At 42.2% G+C, this 22,761-nt stretch overlaps 2 protein-coding genes across 2 annotated transcripts; one reads left to right on the forward strand and one right to left on the reverse strand.

Annotated features, from left to right (window-relative positions):
- Positions 1-213: 213 nt before the first annotated feature.
- LOC130695247 (protein TANC1-like) lies at positions 214-17,460 on the forward strand. The gene is given in 19 exon segments (XM_057518365.2): positions 214-1,037; positions 9,363-9,637; positions 9,639-9,789; positions 10,795-11,075; positions 11,795-11,885; positions 11,959-12,384; positions 12,449-12,607; positions 12,684-12,794; positions 12,866-13,308; positions 13,429-13,647; positions 13,730-13,923; positions 14,013-14,868; positions 14,936-15,517; positions 15,639-15,810; positions 15,900-16,081; positions 16,143-16,312; positions 16,380-16,584; positions 16,660-16,760; positions 16,831-17,460. Coding segments are annotated over 19 exon segments (4,920 nt in total). The 5' UTR covers positions 214-964; the 3' UTR covers positions 17,060-17,460.
- Positions 17,368-22,722, reverse strand: LOC130695246 (exportin-6-like). Its single transcript, XM_057518364.1, has 17 exons — positions 22,551-22,722; positions 22,284-22,487; positions 22,079-22,198; positions 21,778-22,021; positions 21,411-21,716; positions 21,151-21,325; positions 20,704-21,067; positions 20,357-20,643; positions 20,172-20,294; positions 19,785-20,106; positions 19,372-19,717; positions 19,125-19,299; positions 18,954-19,065; positions 18,804-18,885; positions 18,555-18,739; positions 18,255-18,485; positions 17,368-18,181 (listed from the first exon to the last, which is right to left on the reverse strand). The coding sequence occupies exons 1-17, from the start codon at positions 22,551-22,553 to the stop codon at positions 18,083-18,085; spliced, it is 3,378 nt and encodes a 1,125-aa protein (XP_057374347.1). The 5' UTR covers positions 22,554-22,722; the 3' UTR covers positions 17,368-18,082.
- Positions 22,723-22,761: the final 39 nt, after the last annotated feature.

Below are 22,761 nucleotides of genomic sequence, written 5' to 3' on the forward strand. Positions count from 1 at the left end.
AAAAAAAAAAAAAATGAGGGTCTTTTCCTCCTCTGACCGTCCGTAAGCGAAGAGAAACGACCATAGAAATCAAAGAGAGGAGGCGGCAGCCAGTGGGAGGCGCTCTAGTGTCAAAAACGGCCGTCTGGTGGTTCACGCTGAGTCAGTTCAGCTCGACCGAGTCTGAGGCTACACGTGTTTGTGTGCAGCTCGTGTCTCAGCTTTTTTTTTTTTTTTTAACACTTGTTTCGTACATCATTTATGTGTGTGTGTGTGTGTGTGTGTGTGTGTATGTAGTTAAACTCGTGTGTGGCTCACTCGATTTTTGTGTTAAACACACACACACAAAAAAAAATTCACTGTGATCAGCAACGTGCAATTAAACCCTGTCTGCAACGTGGAACCCCACCATTCGGAAGGGGCTAGTGATCTCTCTCTTTCTTTTTGGCTGTTGTAATGTGATTTCCAATTGTGAAAATTGGACACATTTTGTTGGGGAGGTCTGCCATAAGCAGCTGATTTTTAATGCCCGATCGCAACTGGAATTTCGCACAATCAATCACTGAAAGAACTGGCGCCCCCCCCCCGTCTCCACGCTCGTTTTTCATCCGTGGAAAGTTTTGACGTTCACTTGACTTTTACACGGCCGTTCAATCACAACAAGACTGGCCAAAAAGCTTCCCAACGTCTAATTCAGTTCCAGTTTTCTTCTTTCTTTTTTTTTTTTTTTTTTATTACTCTCGACCTCGTGGATCATTTTCCCTGCCTCTTTGATTGGCATTGATCAACATGAAGGCGCCAAAAGTGCCATGGCAAAGTGCTCGTTTGCCATGTTGCACATATTGATAGGCCATTACGTTGAAAGAAATTTCCAAAAATTGTTCAATTGGTCGTATAGATCAGACGTAAAAGGGCTTCGTTGTAGCCAATAGTGTCTGACAGACAAAACTCGTGTGATATTCAATCATCTTTTGAACAAAAAAAAATGCCTTCTGAAACGAAACGGATTGGATTACCGCCCGCCAGAGCGTCTCTGCCTTCGTCCTTTCGCACTGTCGGTAAGATTTCAAATCGGCATTCGGTTTCTCCTTTTTTTTTTTTTGTTTTTTCATTTCTGAAATAGTTGAAATCGAAAACTGATGGGCTAAAAAAAAAAAGTTTGCGATCAATGTCCAAATATTTTCGATCGTTTTTCCTTTGAAAAAAAAAAAAAAGAATAAAAAGAAGACAAGACATGACGAATTGGACGTTGATGATCCCGCCTTTTTCCAGGAATGTAATTAAAAGAAAAATACCTGTGTCGCCATGCGAACCTTTTTCTTTGCCCAAATGTTTTTTTTTTGTTTTTGTTTCTGTACCTGCCTCGTAGTGACGTAGTAAACGCGTGGGGGTAGTTGGGAGTCATTGACGGGGTGTTCTTTCTGGCCATTGGCGATGGGTATTGAAACAGGTGACACTGTTTGATTCGTCATGAAAATGTGGCCTTCTTGGAACAAGCCATAACTTTGATGGTGAAATGCTTGTTTTTTTTTTGTTTTTTTTTTATGGCTCGTTTTTGCCAATGAAAAATGTCCCTTTTTGCCCACGCCACCAAAATGAAATGACTTGAATGACTTATCGTCCCTTCTTTTTTTCTCGGGATCTTGAGAGAGAGAGAGAGGGGGGGGGAGAGAGGTTAGTTTTTGTACTGTCCAGCGTTTTTGATAGCGAAACGTGTGTAGCCGGTGGGGGAGAAGAAAATGGGAGGACCGTCTGGTCCAGTCGGTGTAGGTTTCCCTTTTTTCTGTGTGGCGCCAGCGACATGACAGCGCCCTCCCCTCGTAGTTCCAAATCTCTCTCTCTCTCTCTCTCTCTCTCCTGTTGCTCAATGAAACAAGTCCGTGCGTGTGTGCGTACTAATATTTGCCTATGTGGCCCCGGCTTGAGACGTTTTGGCTACAAGGTACATACGATACGACGGGGCTTCGTTATCGCCATGCTCCCGCATTCCCCAACGACTTTCGTCATCTCGGAAAAAAAAAAAATTGTCTCGTTTTTTTTTTTATGAACGAAATTCTTTGGTTTATTTGGGGACAGATGGACTTGATGAACGAACGTTGATAAAAAGCTACAATTCTTTATTAAAAACAAGTGAACGTTTTTTTTTTTTTCGTATTATTTTCATTTGAATTTTTAAATTTCCATTTTTTTTTTAAATAGTTTTTATGTTGGGTATTGATTTCTTTATATTTTCAATGATTTGAATAAAGAATTCAATAGGCCATCACAGGGTTCACTTGTTATCGTGAGGCCGAAAACACGAGGCCAACGTCATTATGAACAGTCCGAAAAAAAAAACAAAAAAGAAGAAAATCATTCAAAGATGTAGGCTGTTTGAAACATAAACAAGGGGCATTGAAAAAAACAAAAAAACACAGAAATTGCTTGATCATTCACTCGGTCACGAGATTCATCACGAACCGGTTTGTGTGTGGAAAGCAGTTCTCTCATCGGTCTTGAGTTAGGGGAGGAAGCTGGGCATCATTTACACACACAGTCTGATGAAATCGAAGATAACACAACTGCTGCCCAGCTATTTTCACGAGCTAATCATTTCATCGAATTTTTTGCTTTTCTCATTTCGACAGTAGATTTACATAGCGGCGTCTGTTGTTTTATCTACGAATCGTGACGTTTCGTGCCACGACTGCGGGGGTGGGCCGCCGCACCGGGGGCTTTCATTTAAAATCGACCTGAATGAAAGACAATGCACCGCAATGCAAAAGGTCGATGTCGAGTCCATTAGAACATTTCCTCTCGCTGCGTTTTTTTTTTTTGTTTTGTTTTTCTCGAATTCTCAAATGAAATCGATCGATTATTGGGGAAAGGGAAGCCGGTTGGACACCGGGCCAACACCCACGTTTGATTGGTTCTCTTTTCCATTTCTCTAAATGGGCAAAAAAAAAAAAAGGGAAACTGAATAACAACGTCCTTATTATTTTGTTTTTTTTTTTCAAGGGCTCCATTCAAATGTTTTTTTTTCTATTTTTATTGGATTCGAAATGGCCAGCCCAACGGTCGTGTCCGCCAAAAAAAAAAAACAAAAAACAAAATCCAGTAAAGAAATACATGGCCCGCCGCGCCCCCTATGAGTATCAAAAGACGATCGTGATGGCATCATTAACACGCGGGCCCGTTTGCGTGAATGATGGGCGTGAAAGCGTTTTGAAACACCATTTGCTTCTTTCTTTGATTCTCTCCGTTTTTTTTAGCCAATGAAGTGGCTCTTTTGAAGTGTCAGAAGTCTATGATTATGAATTTTTATTATTATTATTATTTTTTTTTTTTTTGAAAAGTACAGGGCGTTATACGATATCGATTTGAGAAATCAAAGTCCATTCAAACGTCATTTTGAAGATATCCCCAATAAACTAGTCACTTGATTTCAGCACATTTTCTTTTCGGAGGGTGGGAGAAACAGGAGATTGTGCCGATAGGGATCGTTGGCCAAAGATGTCAATGGCTCGAGAGATTTTTTTTTTTTTTTCGTGATATATTCCTGTTATCAGTAGCCTCACCTCTTGTCGGCTGGGCCTCTTAAAAAACAAAGTTGGAATGAGAAGGGGGGGGGGAGTACAAAAGGGCTCGTTGTAATAAGGCCCCGACACAACTGGACACTGTTACACACGTAGATATCCCGTTGAGTCGGGGAAAAAAAAAAGAAGACAAAAGCAAGAATTGAAAAAAAAAAGGAGAAACTAGTAGAAGAAGAAAAGAAGAGTCGGGTTACGTGTTGGCTGGCCCTTTCTTATTTTTTTTTTTTAAAGGTCGTCCCCCTCTTTTTTAAAATTTATTTCTCCTCTGCTCGTTTCTCCGGGACGCACGGGGGCAAGTGGAAGAACGGCCATCGGCATTTTTTGTTGTGAAAAAAAAAAAAAAAAAGGTAGAAGGGGAGAAGAAGAAACAAAAGATGGTCTGAAAAAAAAAGAAAGAAAAGAAAGTAGGGAGCGAAAGAAGAAAAAAAAGATAACGCTCCGGCTGCTGTGTTAAGTCTTGACACGTTTTGTCAACCGTCCTACTATGGGGAGGCAACAAGTCAAAAGGGCCAATGTAATTTTTTTAAATTTTTTTAAAGGACGTTTGAATATTCTAAGGAAATAATAGGGAAGCGTGGGGGGGGGGGCCTTGTCTTGTGTAGTTTGATCTTGTTCTGCCATTCTTCACCCTCTTGTACATATCTCGTATGCATACAAAGAAGTCGAATGCAAACGATGGGGGGGGGGGAACTAACACCCAAAGTCCATCAGCTGATATGTCTTTTATTTTTATTTATTTTTTATTTGAAATTGAATTCTGCTTGTTAATGAGTAAAGTCAATTTTTATTTTTGTTTAAGTGCGGCTTCGTTAGGAAACCCTCCCAATATGTCCACCACTTCCGCCGGAATGACGAGCTTTTTAATCCCCGTAAGAAGACTATCAAAGGGAGGAAAGGGACGTTACGTTCTTCTTTGCTCTTATTATCAGCCATTTTTTTTTTCTTTTAAAGATAGAAAAGGGTCATATCCTCCCCTCCCCCCCACCTGAAACTTGATGCAACACCAAAAGAAATAGAAGAAAATCCCCCCCCCCCCAGTTGATTATTCATTACCTTTATCCGGTTGGTAGAGTCCAACAACGAAAGAAGAGTTTTTATTTGGAAAACAAAAATTTATCTTTGAGTGTTTCGGGTAGGAAAAAAAATATATACAAATACACACACACACACACACAGAGATATATACCTGTGTGTTTGTATATAAATAAATAAATATGCAAGGCGAGACGGACTTTTGTTGTTGCCGAGGTGAAAATGCCAAGACATGGAGAGGGACGTAGGGCAAGCTAAAAGGCCAAGGGAAAAATGATCCTTATACGTAGAAAACAACAACAACAACAACAACACGAAACGACGTGCACGAAAGAAACAAAACAAAAAAATAAAAGGAGATGGGGTTAAAAGAAAAAAGAGAGGAGTGATGTCGGTTGTTTCTCTATCCATTCATTATATCATCCCCGGCACACACACACTAGAGAAAGAAGAGAGAGAGAGAGTAGTTTGAAAATAAAAAGAAAGGAGGGACTTTATAGAGGCAACAAATCCCGGCGGCTATAACAACAGACGAATGAAATGACTTTCGGGAAAAAAAAGAGAAAAAAAACAAAAAACTTGTCAATGAAAATAGCCAGTAAGAGAAAAAAAACACGTAAAAGGCCATGGCCTTTTAAGGGGATGGCAGCAAATGAGCAAGGAAGACGTTTGTTGTTTTGTTTTTTTTCTTCTTCTTCTTCCAGTTGTTGTTCCCATTTTCAATTTTCTTTTTTTTTTTTAAGAGTCTACGTCGCCAACCGTCTTCTGTTTTGCTTAGCGCCCACATACGTAGAAGTTCTTGACACGTCCCCAACAGGTTTCTTCTTTGTGTCAGGTGGGCGCATTTTAAGAAACAGCTGCTGCACAGTTCAACAGTTTTTTTTTTTTTTTTTTTTTTTTTTTAAGAAGGGGAGTCTTTTTTTTTTTTTTACCTTATTTGGCAGAGTCCAGCACTCACGTCTTGAAACGTCTTTCACGAAAAGGCAAACATTGGTGTGGGAAATGCAGCGTAGCCAGTTTTGGTCTTTTTTTTTTTCTATTGTGATTCACGTTTTCTTTTTCAAACATCTCCGTTCAATGGATGGTAAAATGCAATTGTATTCAAATGAGGTGCTACAATGTTGTATCACGTGTTTTTTTTTTTTTTTTTTTTTTTTAACCCCAGTAGACGTCGTTCGTTCGGCATCGAAATGAGTTGGCCATTAGAAAGTGTGCGGCGACGTGGTCCCTTTTGAGCATTATTCAAAGAGTTCGGCTGAAATAAAAATATATAAAAAAAAAACACGCCCTTTTTTTTTTTCTGCGTGTCAACGGGCCAATCTTCTTCAAAAATGTTCCAGTGAAAGTTTAACTTCTGTCATGCGGCCAGATTTTTTTCTTTTTCAAATTCTGATTATTATAATAATAGGAACCTCATCAAAAACGATGAAAGACTTTTTCTTTTCGTAAAGATGATGGGTCTCTCTCTCTTTGGGTGGGCCATTAGCCATTTATCTTGATGCCGCTTTCATTTCGTCGGACGAAACAATCGTCCATTTTGATTTTTTTTTTTTTTTTGAAACGTCTCATGGTTCCCGCGGCGTCGTTTTGAGTTGCAACAGACATTTTTTTTTTTTTGGAACGCGTGATTTGTCGGGACACGGTTGAGTAACAGCTTCGTGTTGGGGTAACGAGTGTGTAACAACATCTGCGCATCGAGTAGCTCAAAAAAAAAAAAAATGCTGACTTGACAAAACAACAACAATAACAAAGAAATTGAGAGATTTTTCTAACGGAGAAGCTGGAAAAAAAACTTTCCTTTTTCTTGAATTAAAATAGAAACGGACACCGTAGCTGCGGGGGAGGCTACAGCGTCCCGTCTATTTTCATGTTTTTACCCCCCAAACAAAACAAAATTTTGGTCTGCAAAAGAGCCAAAAGTCATAAAAGAAAATTAAAAAAAAAAAAAAAAAGAAAATTGTACCGTTCCAAACAAAATTTCAAAGTGGCAACAAATGGCCGTCTCTAAGCGGGCCAAAGAAATGAGGGACAATTGACATCTGTCTTTATTATTTTTGTTGAGATGAAATAGAGTCTATCAGCGTTGTGTTCTATTCAATGGAAACATTGAATTGATTTCCCTCTGAATTTGTTTTGTACGAAACAAGCAATTCAAACGGATGACGCTTTTTTTTTTTTTTTTGTTTGGAACAAAAAAAAATCAAGAGACTGTTCCAGACGTTGCGCTTTGCATACCCAATGAATTCAAGTTCCCCCTGCCATTTTTTTTTTTGTTTTGTTTTCCCTCTTCTCCGAAAGACGATAAGAAACGGAAGGTTTCGAGAGTCTTTTATTTGGACTTTCCCATCTTTTCCTCTTTTCAAATTTCTCACTTTGGAAAGTTAGAAAAGGTTGAAAGGCGACAAGACAAAAGACGGAAACGGTTGAGGCAAATATCCAAAATCAAACAGCCGAAATTCTTTTTATTTTCGAAAAATTTCTACCTTTTTTTTTTTAACGTTGGCTGACCGTAAAATAAAATTAAAAAAAAAAAATTCTATTCGACATGTTTTCCAATGGCTAAAGAGCGAGAAAGAAGAAGGCAACTGTAATAAAAGACAACGGGATGATAACAATTAAGCAGGCCACCAATAAAAAGAATACTAATGTGCCTTCCCAACATTCGGTGGGCCTTTATTTTATTATTCATCCCTTCTTTTTTTTTTTTTCCTTATCGTGGTCATCCAATATTTGAATCTCCCCCCCTTTTCTTAAATATATTTTTTTTTTTTCAAAAGCTTGGAGCTCATTGGGCCCAGTCCAAGTTAGGAAAAAAAAAAACATGCCATACAGTATCTTTATTTTTAACTATACACACACACCACTATCATATAATGCACAAAACTTGTGTGCAGCAACTGGAAGATTTTTTTTTTTTTTTTTTTTTTTGTTGTGTGTTCCAGGGGGCTATATCATCATAGCAACGGACTCTCTTTTTTCTTTCTCAGGCTCTTGTTTGGGCTGCTGGATCGCCCCGGCCTGCAGCGTTTCAGACGCTATGACTCACATCATAAATTCAGAGCGCTTCTTATCCCCCTCTTTTTTTTTTTTTCTCTCCCCTGTTGGAAAATATATAAATTTTTTTTTAAAAAAAAAAAAAAAAAAACTTGCGTGCGTTTTCACGTTGGAAGGCGGTCCCCAACGGCATCCGTACACGGGGCCCTCCATAGAAGTTTTCACTGTGGGGGATCACGCCAGCATATGCGCTATTGTATACACACACAATGTAACGCTGCAGAACGGGGGTACGTGTATAAAGACTGTTTTTTTTTTTTTTTTTGAAAAAAAAAAAAAAAGAGAAGATGATCATGTAGAGGGACCCGTCGTGACCTCACATTCGTGGCCCTTTTTGTTCTGAATTGTTTTTTGTTTTTGTTTTTGAGACGGTACAACACCGTCTTCTTTTTTCGGCTTGTTTTCAACATTTCAGCAACGGGACGAGTGGCACACCTCCCGTTGCGTCCGAACACCGGGAGCGTGTCAACCAGGTCATCTTCTGAAATGTTCCAGTTCACACTTGTTGCGCGCCCTCCTACGGCGAATAGCGCATTTTTTTTTTATTGTTTTTTTTTTTTTGTTTTGTTTTTTCATCGAAATCAATGAGAAATGCTGATTATTTTAATGATGCGAATTGTTTTTTTTTTTGTTGAACGCAATCCCTTGCCTCCCATTTCTCTTTTTTTTTTTTTTTCGTAACACCTCTGCGTTCCACAACAATGCGTGCCTTGATTAGTGATTTATGTATACAGAAAAGAAAAAGGAAAGGGAGAAGCGATAGAATTCATCCTCCTTGTTTTTGTTTTCCATGCGCAGCGGATGGCTGTTATTGGGTGGCGTGATCTTTCAGATCACGCCAACTGCCAGGTGCGCTCCGTGCGTGCAGACATCGTCCCCCCCCCCCCCGTCCGCCTTTCTCTTCATGTGCGCTCGCGCGCATGGCTTTTTGATTTTCTAATCATCTCTGCCCCGCTAATCAGATGGACTAGAAGAGCATCTCCCTCAATTCGAGGAAGAAAAGATGGCGCTTCACGATCCCCCCCCCCCCCAATCGATATTTCGAAGAACATCCATCACACGAACGGTGGATATGCTTTTCATTGGAAAAAAAAAAAATCAGAATGTTTCTCTAGAGCCAAAGGGGAGGATGGAATATTCATAAACTATTGGGAAAAAAAAAAAAAAAACGGATCGCTTTTGGGAATGGTTGGAGCTTTTCGAGTGACGGGTGGGTGGGGCTCACGAGGCTTCAGGTTCTATGTTAGAGAGAGAGAGAGAGAGAGAGAGAGAGAGAAAGAGAGAGGTAAACGAGAAAGAGATGGATATAAACGGTGCTGCTTATAACACAAACACACTTTCTACATCATAAGAAAAACGGGCGTCTATCTGTATCCGGCGATCGCATAATGGATGAGTCCGATGATGCCACTGATATCCGCGTTCTCCCCTTCTCCATCGAGTCCGTTTGTTCGATGCTATTCCTCCGTCTCAACAGGTCGGACGAGAAAATAACAACAAGGGACTTAAAAATCTCCGTCCTGTTTATCGCATTTCAGCCATCGTTGAAGATCTCACATTCTTTACATTTACCTTGTCATTTCGACCGTGAAATTTAGTATTTTTGTTTTTTGTTTAACTCGTCCGGGCCATTCTCCTGAACGTCATTTTCTCTTAAAAATGTTCAACTCATCCATCATTTGAGCGTGTTTTTATTTTTTACATTTCTTTTGTTTTGACTAGATTTCGGTAGTTCAGTGCGGAAGTTGATCGGATCGAAAACCAGTTCGCCGCCGGCGCACGACATTTCTCACGTTGTCAACGGCTCATCGGCCACGCCGCCTCCCCGATCGTCTGCAGCGTCGTCGAGCAAATTGAGCGGCTACTTTCAACGCTCGTCGTCGGCCACATCGTCGCCGTTGCGGCGCACCCATCAGCCGTCGCCGTTGAGCAGCGGGTTGAGCGGCAGCAGCAGCGCCTTGCACGGCCGCCTTCGGCATCAATCAGCGACCACCGCCGCTGCCGCCGTCGGTTCTGCCGAGTGACTTGTGCCCGAGTTGCCTGATGCCTTTCGACAAGAACCGCAAGCGGCGATTGATCGACTCCTGCGGCCACGAGCGCTGCTACGCGTGCCTCTTCTCCAGTGAACTTTGCCCACTCTGCTCGCCAGGTAACAGCACATGTTTTCTTACATCTTTGTTTTTTTTTTTGTTTTTTTTTTTTTTTTTTGTTTTTTTTTTTTTTTTTTTTTTTTTTTTTTTTTTGCATTGGCCCGAGGACGTCGTGAGTCACGGAAAAACTACGTGTGTGTGTGTGTGACTGAAGTTTTCCTGACGGGGGTATCTTGGTAGCTGAAATTTGAAAATGAAAAACAGGGTTCTGCAATCTGATTTGCATAGTGCGTCTGAGTCATTCGGGCTACAGACCCCGTGGGCAGTTTTATGTGTGTGTGTGTGTGTGTGTGTGTGTCAACCTGCGATTCATCACCTTCTTTGGCTAGTTTGACTATTTGAGCTATCAAAAAAAAAAAAAAAAAAACGAAAATAGAAAGGCCGGATCTTAAAGACGGTCGATGTGTCCAGCGTTGACGAACGTACGCCTCCTATCTAAACGCCTTTATAGGGGAGAAATGTAAACGAGCCATAAGAGGTTGCGGACGACATCCCAAATTTGGGCCAGTGGCTTCGTGTAGACGGCCATCCAGCAGCTGGCATTCGACAATGAGAGATATCTCGCGTTTAGGGTTGAGAACAGAGAAGAAGATTAGTGGGCAAGTAGTAGCAGACAATCAACGGATGGGAAAGTTGTCTATCGTTTAAAGATTTTTTTTTTTTTAAACGAAGAATGAAAGCCTTCTGTCGTTAATGGCCTTTTTTTTTTTTTTTTTTTTTTTTTTTTGTGTATGTGTGGGTTGTTGTTTTGTTGTTGCCATTCGCCACAGGTGGTGTGATTATCGCGTTTTGATAAGATTGGACGTGATTTGCAAAATAGTTTTGTTTTTCAGGTAAGGGCGGGGGGGGGGGAATCTATAAGAGAGATGACTTGAATGCTAATTTCTTTCCTTGAAATGTATTTTTAATTTCTTATTTTTCTTTGATTTTAATGTCGTGCCTCGTCGTGAATGCATCTCACCCCACCAACGTTTTTTTTTGTTTGTTTTTTTTGAAATGTGAAGGTCATCCACCGGGTAAAAAGTTGGTGGGCGGTAATCAACATGGTCGTTTGGCCCTGTTGAAATCCAGAACGGTGGGCAGCAGCCACGAGTTGAATGCTAAACATGACGCAACGGGCTGCAACGGGGACACCGCATCCGCAACTGGCCGTCACACGTCGTTCGCTCTTCATCAAGATCACGATGCGTCGTCGCCGCCGCCTCCACTCCGTTCAAAAGTCAAAACCAACGGACATTTGATCCCTTACATGCAACACAAACAGCAACAGCAGCAGCAACAACAGGTAGCCTATCGTTCAGTCCACTCACGTGTGTCCTATAACTCTCCCAACTTTGAGGCCACCTTTTTTTTTATACATTTAATCGAAATAACATCTCAAACTCATCCATTATACATCCGTCTCTCTCTCTCTTTCTCTTTCTCTCTTGTTTTTATATATTTCCAGTTCAGTCGTTTTTCAAGTCCCTTTTTATTTTTTTTTTTTCTTTAGACCAACTGGGACGGAGAGGGGGGGGGGGGAATAAATCCATGAGCTTGCATGAGATAGTCTTCAATCTGCCGCCATGCATTTCTAATCGTATTGGGAGGGCATCGTCCGTGTTTTTTTTTTCTATCTCCCCCCTCCCTCCTGAATTTTTTTTTTTTTGTTAGGGAAATATTCTGATGCAAGTATTGGGGAGCTTCTGGATATTTTTTGGGGGGATGCTATTCATTATATTGAAAATGAAGAACAAAACAAAAACAAAAACAAAAAAACCTGTTGATCCTATCATTGACCATAAGTGGGTCCTTTTAAGAAATATCCCCGTTTGTCTCCAAGACATTTTTGGGGTAGCGAACGGAAGGAACATGCAAATGAGAATGAAAAATAAATATCAATAAAAGTTGGGTTGATGTCATTCATGAAAAGAAAAAAGGGTCTGGAATCTTGTTCTCATTCATTCATTCACATTTTCTGTTTTTTTTTTTTGTTTTTTTTTTTTTAAATTCAAATTGAAATAGATTTACTCTGAAACGAGAAACGCATCAGACAGAGTGACCGGTTTGCCTCCAGCCTTAGGCACTTCCTGCCGTTCTCCAACTCCCGCAACCGGTACGAATCACGTCCGACTCTGTCTCTATCTGATTGTCAATTTTCTAACATCAAAATTTTTTTATTTTGATAGCCGTGACTTCTCCTTTCGTACGACGTAAAGGAATGCCGTCTAGTCCTTCTGTATCTCCGCGTTCCAGCCGCTCCATGTGGAGCTCCCGACGGCTGGTTCGCCATCACGGCAGTTCGCCGTCTCCGGCCCGCTCATCGGCCGCTACCGACTCATCCGACCAGCAACAGGAACAGCAGTCCGTGTATGGACAGTGTTCGTCGAGGAGACGTCGAATCAGCCCGTCTCCGTCGGCCGGTAGCGAAATGATGAGCCGTTTGGGCCTTCTCTTTGGAGCCGAGGCGCGCAACTCGCGCAGCCCATCGAGTGGACGCGGCAGCGCGACGCTAATGAGCGCTCGCAGTCAGGATTCGTCTTCCATGAAAAGTCTGGATGTTCCAGCTAATCGGGTCACCTCTTCCAACGCCAGTCCCGTCTCCACGCTCACAGGTATTTCAATAAAAAAATTCATTGCTGCAACGTTCAAGTTTAATTCTTATTTGAAAATGTCTAGGATCGTCCGAAGCTGAAATGCAATCGCAAGCTTTGAGGGAGGTTCATGATCATTCATCCGACAGCTTGGGATCATCATTGTCCATGTCGCTAGGGGGTCGAAGCGCTTCCGTATCTCCCGGCCCGTGCATTGCAGCGTCACGACGACACTCTCTCACCGGTACGGCCAAATGACGTTGACAAATTTGAAAGCATTTTTTTTTTTAACTGTGTCGTTTTTTTTTTTTTTTTTTTAGTTTCTCAAGCTGCGCACCAAGCGGAGGATTCGCAAATGTTTGGACAAAGACAAGCCGCCATACGCCGATCGGCCCGCAACGGGACTGTCCTCGGCCCTATCGACCCCAAAAGTAAAATGAAATTATTCAATTTTTTAAAAATGATTTAATTATATTAATGAAATTGTTTGAAACAATGGCAGTTCGATTCGCTCAATTCCGGCCGCCGCTGTTGGCGCTGAAGCCACTCTTCTTCCAAGTGCCCCAACAAGAAGATCCCGAATCGCAATTCTTCTGGGGCCGCTCGTGGATCTTTCGCGACATGGCCTCGCAATTGCTTCCGCCCACGTCGAGCGGACAACAGTTGGAAACGCCGGCCGGGGCCAATCGGAGGGGTGTCATCATCAGTGGCGCCACTGGTAGCGGCAAAACGTGCGTGGCTCTTCAATTGGTGGAGTACAGCTGCTTCGGCCGATCTCGCATACCCATCGCATCCGCGGCCAATCGAGCGGAATGCATTTACGAAAACCCTTACTCGACTTCATCCGGCGAGCCCATTTACGGTCGCTCTCACACTCCGCTCCCGCCGGCCGCCGAAGCGATTCAAGCGCTGGCCACCAGAGTTGTGGCCTACCATTTTTGCCAGGTTAAAAGCATCGCTTTTTAAATTGAAATTCAGCAGAAATTTATAACGAACTCGATTCTAATGATTCCGATATTCAATTGAAAAAAAAAAAAAAAAAAAAAAAAAAAAAAAAAAATGCAGGCTGATAATAGTAGCACGTGTCTGGTGCCGGACTTTGTCCATTCGATAGCAGCGCAGTTGTGTCAGGCGCCTCAATTGGTTGCCTTTAGGCAATTGCTCTTGTCTGATCCTCACCTTCAATCGTTGCTCAGCTTGAAGGAGTGCGTCGCCAATCCGCACAGTTCGTTCGTCAACGGCATCCTGGAGCCACTGTCGTCTTTGAAACGATCCGGCGAAGAGGTAATTTAATGTTTAAACTGTGAATGATTAAACGAAGGTCAATAATTACAAAAAATGTTTTTGGATTTTTTTTTTTTTAAAGGGCGGATTCCCAACGTGCCTGATGGTGGTGGACGGCCTGTGCGAAGCTGAATACCACCGGCCCGATTATGGCGATACGATCAGCAGCTTCCTCGTTCGACACGCTCTCCAATTCCCGCATTGGCTGAAGGTTGTCGTCACGGTGCGTTCCGGATTGCAGAACATCACGCAGCTCTTGCCATACGCTTCCATTTCGTAAGTGGTCGTGCATTCTTTTAAAAGCGCTGACCTTTTTCGCTTCATCCGCCGCACCTTTTTGATTTAAAAAAAAAAAAAAAATTCAGATTGGACGCACCTGGTGCCGGCGATTGGCCCAACAAGGACCTGATGGATTACACGTGCCATCGCGTTAACAATTGCCCAACGATTCGAAGTAACGTGGCCATGGCCGGTGTCAAAAGCTCTTCCGGTTCGGAAATTTACGGCACGGTTGGCAACGCGGGTGGCGGCTCGCAAGGCCAGGTGGCTCGTTTTGCCGCCCACTTGAGCGGTCTCTGTCGAGGGAACTTCCTCCACGCCAAGATGGCACTCGATCTGATCGAGCAGGGTCACCTAGTGACCAAGTCTTCGTCGTTCAAAGTCCTGCCGGTGACGCTGTCCGAAATCTTTTTGCTGCACTTTAATCTGCGATTCGCTAGTTCGCGTGCTTACGAACGCGTCCAGCCCATCCTGTGCGTCTGCCTGGCCAGCCTCAACCCGATGAGTTTGCTGGAAATCTACCACTCGGTGAATGCACTTCTGAGTGCCGAGCCGCTCACCTGGGAGGAATTTATGCAGCGAGTCAAATTGCTGAAGGGTCTCTTGGTTCAACGTTCGGATGACACGTACATGCTCTTCCATCCATCGTTCAGAGAGTGGCTTGTCCGCCGCGAGGATGGCGAAAACACCAAATTCCTGTGTGATCCACGCAATGGTCACGCGGCCATAGCTTTGAGGCTGTCCCGTTTGGAAGCTCCGCTCGACGCAGAGAAAACTATGGAGCTGGGCCATCACATTCTCAAAGCTCATCTCTACAAAAGCTGCGGCCCAGAGATGGCCGTTTCACCGCGTGATCTCCAGGCCGTCTGGGTGGCGCTGAGCGCTGACGATGTCTCGGCCTCTGTCGGATCCATCCGAAACCTCTTCATTCCCAACGTCAAGGTAACAATATTTGTTTTCTATATTTGCATTTGGCGCTTTGAAAATTTTTGATGTTTGAATTGCGTAGGTATCCCGGTTGCTCCTTCTTGGCGGCGCTTCCGCTGACCATATTACTGAATTGCGAGGCAACAGTCCACTGCTCTGCCTTTACGCCCAGGAAGGTCTCACCGAAATGGTCTCGCTCCTCTTGGAATTCGGAGCCAATTGTAACGTTACAACCAACAATGGAGTCTCTGCTCTGTCAATGGCGGCCGAACGCGGTCATTGCGATGTTGTCCGCATGCTGGTCCAACAAGGTGCCCAGCTCAGTCAAGTGGATAACGGCGGCTCGTCGGCTCTACTTTACGCCGCTCAGATGGGTCATCTGAACGTGGTCGGTTATTTGCTGTCCTGCGATTGGCCGGCCGATGGGTTCACCGATAACGAACTGACGCTGTCCGAAGCGGCGCAACAAGCGCTCATCGTGGCCGCTGGACAGGGTCACGCGCAGGTGTTAGAATTCTTACTGGACATGGCGGAGGTGAGAGTCAACCTGCCGGACAGTTTACGAGGACACACAGCTCTCACGGCCGCGGCCACAGCGGGCCATCTCGACATTTGTCGCATCCTCATTCGACGCGGTGCCAGTCCAGCTGTTACAAATCTTATGGTACGTTGCATTTAATGATTGTCTTGGTCCATTTCTTTTTTTTTTTTTTTTTTTTTTTTTTTTTTTTTTTTTTTTTTTTATAAACAACATTTATAACATTTACATTTTGAAATTTCAATAGGATGTGACTGCGTTGATATGCGCCGTACAGGAGGGCCATTGGGAAGTTGCTGAGTCGCTGTTACAAGAATCGACGGCTTCTGTTGATCAGACAGATGGCGTAGGCCGTACAGCCTTGATGGTAGCTGCAGCCGAAGGCCATTTAGGTGTCATGGAACTCTTGCTTACCAAAGGTATGTGCTTTTTTTTTTTTTTTTTTTTTTTTTAAATATAGGCTGGAACAAATGATTAGCATAGGTAACACGTTCAAATGCATTTAAAGGAGCTGATGTTAAGAAAACGGACAAAGAGGGTCTGACAGCTTTGAGCTGGGCTTGCCATCAGGGCCATCGTCACGCCGTCATGACTTTACTGGACAAAGGGTCCAACATTAACGCCATTGATAAGAATGGACGCACGCCGCTGGATCTCGCGGCCACCTGCTCCGACCCCAAAATTGTACAGGTAAAAGAGAGATCAGCTGTCTTTAGTTTTGAATTTTCCATTGATTTCAAATTTGAAATAGATACTGTTGGAGAAAGGTGCTATCCTGGAACACGTGGATTTACACGGGATGAGGCCACTCGATCGAGCCATCAGCTGTCGCAATACGCCCGTCGTTCAAGCATTTTTACGTCGAGGTGCCAAACTTGGACCGGCCACCTGGGCTCTCGCCGCCGGCAAACACGACATTTTGTAAGTGTGGACGCATTGAAAAACCATTGATGTTTTACAATTTTTTCTTAATGGGATTGTGTGTTAGGTTGGTCTTGATGGGCAAACTATTGGACGATGGAAATACCTTGTATAAGAAACAACGACTTCAGGAATCAACTCAACGATTCCAATACGCTTTGAAGAAATTCCCTCCAGTAGAAGATTACGGAGGTCCGGAATACCAGGCCGCTTTCCAACATCTACGAATTCATTTGACGCTAAATCTAGCTCGATGCAAGCGCAAAATGGGGGTAAAATATTAGCAAATTTTCGTTCAAAAATAAAAAGAATTGAATCTAATCTTTGACATTTTTTTGTTTGGAAAGGATTCGAACGAAGCCATTGCTATTGCAACAGAAGTTCTAACGTTGAGACCGGATTCGTATGAAGCGCTTTATGTTCGAGCTAAAGCCAGGCGTGACGTTGGGTAAGTTCATTTGTTGTTCATCTTTGGCGTATGTAATAGAGACCCTCATCGTTTGTTTATTTTGAAATAGACAAACCGAACAGGCCCTATCGGATTTGAACGAGGCCATCAAAGTAGCTCCTGCTGGACGAGACGTACGAAAAGTTCTGTTGAAGGCGATTGAAGAGACGGAAAGCGTCCAACGATTGCCGGGTAATTCTGGTGCCCTGACCTTAATGGAGACATCGTCAGATACGATCCAAGACTGCTGCAGCAGCGGCGTTGGGTCTAGTCTGACCTCTGCTTCTGAACGAGGGTAAAAGCCAAATTGGGTTCATATCCATTTCAATTTTTTCGTTTGTGCTTCTAGTGAAAAATTCGTGAATTTTTGAATTCACGTTTTTTTTTTTTTTGTACTTTGTAGATTGTAACTTTCGTGGTTTTTTTTTTTTTTTTTTTTGTTCGAAAATAATTTTTAATTTTCCTTGTCCGTCTTTGGCGTCGGATCAAATTCTCAGTAGACGCCTCATAACCAAAATTCAATCCATTTCTACTTAGACATAGTACTTGATCATTAACTTATTGGCGATTTAATCAAATGACAGTTTAAAAAAAAAAAGTGGCAACGTTCATAGAAACAAGACCGTTTATGTAACCATAATGATTTCACTAAGTGACACGTAAAAAGAAATTAAGAAATCAATATAAATCTTTAGATATATACCGCTAACGTAATCGACTCGTTGTTCATTTTTAACGGCACGGATGGCGCACGAAGTGAATCACAATCAGCAGTTCAGAAACTTCGACATTGTCAATGAAAAAAGCGCCCAAGACCCAAAAGCTCCATTACGGGTTACAGCAGGACAAGGAAGCGAGCAGTGGGACAAATGTCACAAACAGATTTCGTTTAAATTGAACCGAAAAAAAAAGGGGGAAGCTGGACACCTGCCGTCACGTCCAGCACTAAAAACTCAAAGTGATTAACTGGCGTCTAGTCGCTTAACAACATGTGGAATGGAACTATTGGATGCAACTATCACAGTCACAGCGAAAGACGATTGCTTCCAAACGACTCACTTTAAAAGCAATTTGAAAGCCTGTCAGGATTGAAGGGAAGACAAAAACAAATGAAGCGGGAAGTGATGACCTGAAAGCTCTTTTTGAAATAAGGGTAAGGAGCAGCAATGGGTAGGTTACCAAGGTCCAGCCAGATGTCGTAAACAGTAGAATTACGATTAATGTATTGAAACAGAAATGACGGATAAGGCCAAAAATGACAAGTGAACCCTATGAGCGACGTAACAAGTACGGGCAGTTAGATCAGGCCCAGTTTAGATCCTTCAACATTGGTAGAGGCTTGCGTTGGAAATGTTGGTTGAACGGAAACATCGGAGATCATTGGTAAGTCGATGGACGTTTTGCGTGAAAGACGGGAGATCCTAACAAACAATACAGCGACATGAATCAATCGTAATCGGCAAAACGAAAACATAAAGAGAAACGATAACTTACCGTATCGTTGGTAAAGGCATTTTTAAGTGCGATTCTCTGATAGTCTTCAATCCCTTGGCAATTGAGGAGGTAAGTCGGAAGAAATTGTTGGAAGAAAACTTCGAAATCGGGAGAAGCCATGGCGTAAATGGCTAACCCTACTTCCTCTCTCAGAAGCTCGTGCGATCCATTTGTTAGTACATTCAGTAGAGTACTTATAAACTGACTGGCAATTCCATCACGGAAAACAGCCTTAAAAACAAAAATGAACGCTTGTTCCATTACGGTACTCGAATACAGAAAGATTAAATTTGAATTTACTTTATGGTACAGTTTCCATTTCGATTGAAGGCTTTCAAGAGCTTCAAGATTTTGCTTAAAAATTGTTATGTCTGGTAATAGAAAGGACTGTCCGAAAGAAGTCATAATAGCGATAAACTGCGGTTGGTTATCCATTTGCTCTGCACGATCTAATTCTGGTGACCCGTAAGTAGTCAACACAGATCCTTGGGGAAACAAAAATTTATATTACAGGATTGATTGACATACCTTAACGCAATAGGTTCATACCTTTGAAAAAAGAACGCCAATGATGACGCAGTATCAGGGTCAGCAAATGGTAAAACGTCTCTTTGATTTCAGATGAATTTATCTGAAAATGGAGAAGATCCAAACAACAGTCAAATAAAAGTGTATAAATGGAGCGGAAATCCATTATACCTGTGTGATACAAGGATGGATGTGGTCCAAACACAAAGATAAGGTGTTGGGCAGAAAGCGTTTGAACGCGTTGCCGGGTTCTTGTACGACAATCTGCAAAATTCGCAGGAGCCTGAAAATTCACAAATAACAATCAAAAGTCGCTCAAACATGATGCTATGGGAAACCTACTGTTCCACAGCTCGGATTCCATGCAAGTTATCTTGCTGCAAGATCACTTGGATATTCTGTTGCTGGAATATTTCCAGAAAGGTTTGAACTGCTTTTTCAGCGCGTGCTATTCCAACTTGGCTCAACAGGCTATCGAAAACGGCCACGTAAAATTGGAAAATGGTTTCCGTCACCTCTGTAGAAATGAGAAAAATGACAACTGAACTATTTCCTCTTAAAAAATAAAAGGGAAAATGTCGACACGTACCAGCATCGTGAATATAGTACGATAGCAGGATTAGAGTTGGCTCAATCCATGGACCTAGAGCCGAGTATAAAGCGGCTTTTGAAGCTGTAGTCTCATCCCGAGCTAGACCGGCCAAGTCGGCCAGCAAAGTAATCGTAGATATGACAATGGGTTTGCCTTGCGCTAGGAGAGCAGTTAATGGTTCTCTTCTCAATTCTTGCACGATTATCCGGGTAGCTTGGGTTACACGCTCTAGAGTCAACTGAAGACGTGATTGCCGTTCTTCCCAATGCTGTTCTTCAACGGTGCAGTTACGCCACGTTACGATGGCAGAACCCAAGACGCAGCGCATCAATTCCCGATGAATCTAGCGAATACAACATGATCGTGTTAAATAACTTGTTACACTAAAACGCCATAATAAAACGGCATACGGTAGGCTGAAGATAGTCGATATCGTAGACAGAATGATAGATTTCGTTCCAAGAAGGGCAATTCCATAAATTCGATGTGCGTATGACACTGACGATAGATGAGAGCAATTGCAATCCGGCCTGATACACTTTTTCACGGCCATTCTCTTTCAAATTTCCCGTACTGACTCCTCTATTAGACCAGGTTGGACTAAAAACATCGACTGCAGATGCAACAAGCGCGGCGACTAGTGAATTTACAGGCTCTTTGGGACCATCTCCGTGGGCCCAGATCGATATCCAATGGCACCATGCCTGCAACGATGACAAAACTTGTGCGTGTCTATAAACAACAAATAGTTTAGATGAAATTTCCAATGTCTCATGCTGCCAAGTTGTGTTACTCACACGAGCGACAACGTTGACTTAAGCTCATCTCCAGGAAGGCCAACAAAATTTAAATTGATTGTCAATGATCCGTATGATGCCAAATCGACCAGTTTTCCAACAAGCGCTTTCCCCATTTCGAAACTAATGGCAGAAGGAGGAATGTTTAATCTTCAGTTATCCTTGAATGACTAGTACATACTTACTGAGTGCAATAGTCGGGCCCAGTGTGCAATTCAGAAAGGCGCCCGATGAGTTGTATCAACATGGCAAGGTCATTGAGGAGCATCAGCATCTCTTTCAGCTGTTCTTTTGATTCCAGTCGGACTACATTGTTACCCGTGGTAGACAGAGATGTCAATGACCGATAGGCCGATGTGCATCGCTGAAACGGTTCATTCAATAACGAAAGGGTTTGATTTCGGACTAATTCTCCGGCCGTAACAAAGATTTCAATGGACTGAAGTTGAATTTTTTGGCGTTCCGTTTCCATCTGCACGAAAATGAATCATATAGCAACGCAGTTAAGGCAAACGGAAACAAGAATATATACATTGCCATCTATTGCCTCGTCGTCTAGCTCCTCTAGTTGAGTGCCGTTGCTAGAAAAGAGTATCTTGCGGAGAACGTGTTCACTGAGCGTTACCAGGGATTCTTGATACCGTACAGCTAGCGAATCTCCATTTGAACTCGGTTGGCTTCCACTGGTATTTGACGATTGCTTCACATAACTAAGAAAAACTTGCCAGGTGTCAAGGCAAGATGCGTAACGGCCCCAGTCGGCTTGTTTGAATGTAAAAGTGAAGAACAACGAAAGAAACTGTGGGACGCTAAACTGTGGGAGGAGACGACCTTCCAATCGGCGTAGGTGATTCGACATCAACAAATGGACAAGCTCCACAAGTTTCTCCATAAATCTACAGAGCATAATATAGGGAATGCAATGGGTGTTAGTTTACCATTTGCAGATGAGATTAAATGCTATCAGTGTTGAACTTACTGAGGACGTGGTTGCTGAGGTAAGTGACCATTAGTTAAATTGTTCACGAAATGGTGAAGAATAATACAGCAGTTGTTGAAAAGAAGAACAACGAAGTTTTCAAATTCAGCCGGGACACAATTCTTGTACAAAATTTCGTTTATCGTTCCCAACGCAACAACCGGGACACTAAGTTCTGACCAAGAAGGAGAGAGAATAAAAATATTTAATTAATAAATATGAGACAAAACGGATGGATTTTAGCGGAATGGGCACTATACCGTTGCATGTACTCATGACAGGTAGAGTCTGCTCAGTGCCCATGCCTACAAAGCGAAAAATTAGCTCCATCAATTGAGGAGTTACATGGCTAGACAGAGGAATCCAGGTAAAAAGATGAGTCAGACACTGAAGGGCAAGCCGAGCAACGGGTTCCATTTCACTGTTTAAAGAATGCGAACTATTTTTTCCTGAAGATAAATGCTGACGCGGAGATGAGATTTCAGAAGGTAGTGAATTAGTAGGCGATGGAGGTGGCGTACTTGTTATGGAATGGGATCGCTTTTCCCAAATAGCTTGAAGTAATCCTGAAAAATAAAAAAATATGTTGAAAATTTTTTATAATGAGGACCTAAAAAATGTGAATACCAGTTAGAATTGCCAGTGTATTGGGAATAAGTTGTAAAAGTCTTTGCTTTAACTCAGCTTTCCTGCTGTAGAGCAGGCCATCCCTAGGAGTACCAAGCTCCTCTGAGGCCGTTTGAAGAAAAAGAAGGCCAAGAATTGTTGATGAAGTGTTGGGAGATGAAACTAGCATAAGGACATCAGTAAAAAAATCTGGATATTTTTGAGGCCAATCAGATCGTGCAATGTGAACCACCAACTGCACAGCCTAGAAAATAAGAAAATTATACTCAGGTGGCATTAAATAATAATTCTGGAAATGAACCTTGTTCCGAATAAAATATGGGGAAAACTGATGCTTTTCCAATAACCAGTGACATAAAGTTGTGCGTAATTCAATTTGCTCTTCACTAGATAATCCATTCCATCCTTTTGTTATGAAGCCCTTTGGAAATTAAGCAAAAAAAAATTGTTGCCATTCATAAATGCAAACAGTGATTGAGATTTTAAAACAAGATTATTATTTGTACCTCCAAGACAGTCAAGGAGTACATGGCAGTTTGTGGGTTTGTAGTTTGGCTCAAAAAATATAGAGCATCTTTCCAAGCTCCCTTTTGACGGCTAAAACTGTCTAATGCCTGATGAATTTTTTGAATTTGTTCCTTGTTTGCATTTCCAGAGAAGAGTTCATTGACATAAAGTTCCAACGCAGCTAGCGAAGATGTGCTCCCATCCTAAATAATTATAATTTCAAATGTCATCAATCGGAAATCAACTAGACAGGGATTTCGGTATACCATTGCAGTAATAATGACTTTTCATAAGTAAACAGCATGTGTAGTATAACTACTAAAAATCACTTCATAATGCTTATAATTAATTAATTTCTAAAATTTGATACTCAAAACATATTTCAGAAGAAATGAATTTCAATCCTACGATCATGTTACGGCTTACGAGATACTATCTAGAAAACCAATTCAACATTGCCATTTGGTATTTTGTTTA

Source organism: Daphnia carinata, chromosome 4, assembly GCF_022539665.2.
Source record: "Daphnia carinata strain CSIRO-1 chromosome 4, CSIRO_AGI_Dcar_HiC_V3, whole genome shotgun sequence".
Classification (NCBI taxonomy): Eukaryota; Metazoa; Arthropoda; class Branchiopoda; order Diplostraca; family Daphniidae; genus Daphnia; species Daphnia carinata.

Bases quoted from the DNA above. Each gene is read 5' to 3' on its own strand.
- LOC130695246 (XM_057518364.1), bottom strand. The intron at 21,326-21,410 runs GTATAGTGCCCA...CTTCTTGGTCAG, and splicing joins TGTCATGAGTACATGCAACG to AACTTAGTGTCCCGGTTGTT. The intron at 19,300-19,371 runs GTACGTGTCGAC...TCATTTCTACAG, and splicing joins GTACTATATTCACGATGCTG to AGGTGACGGAAACCATTTTC.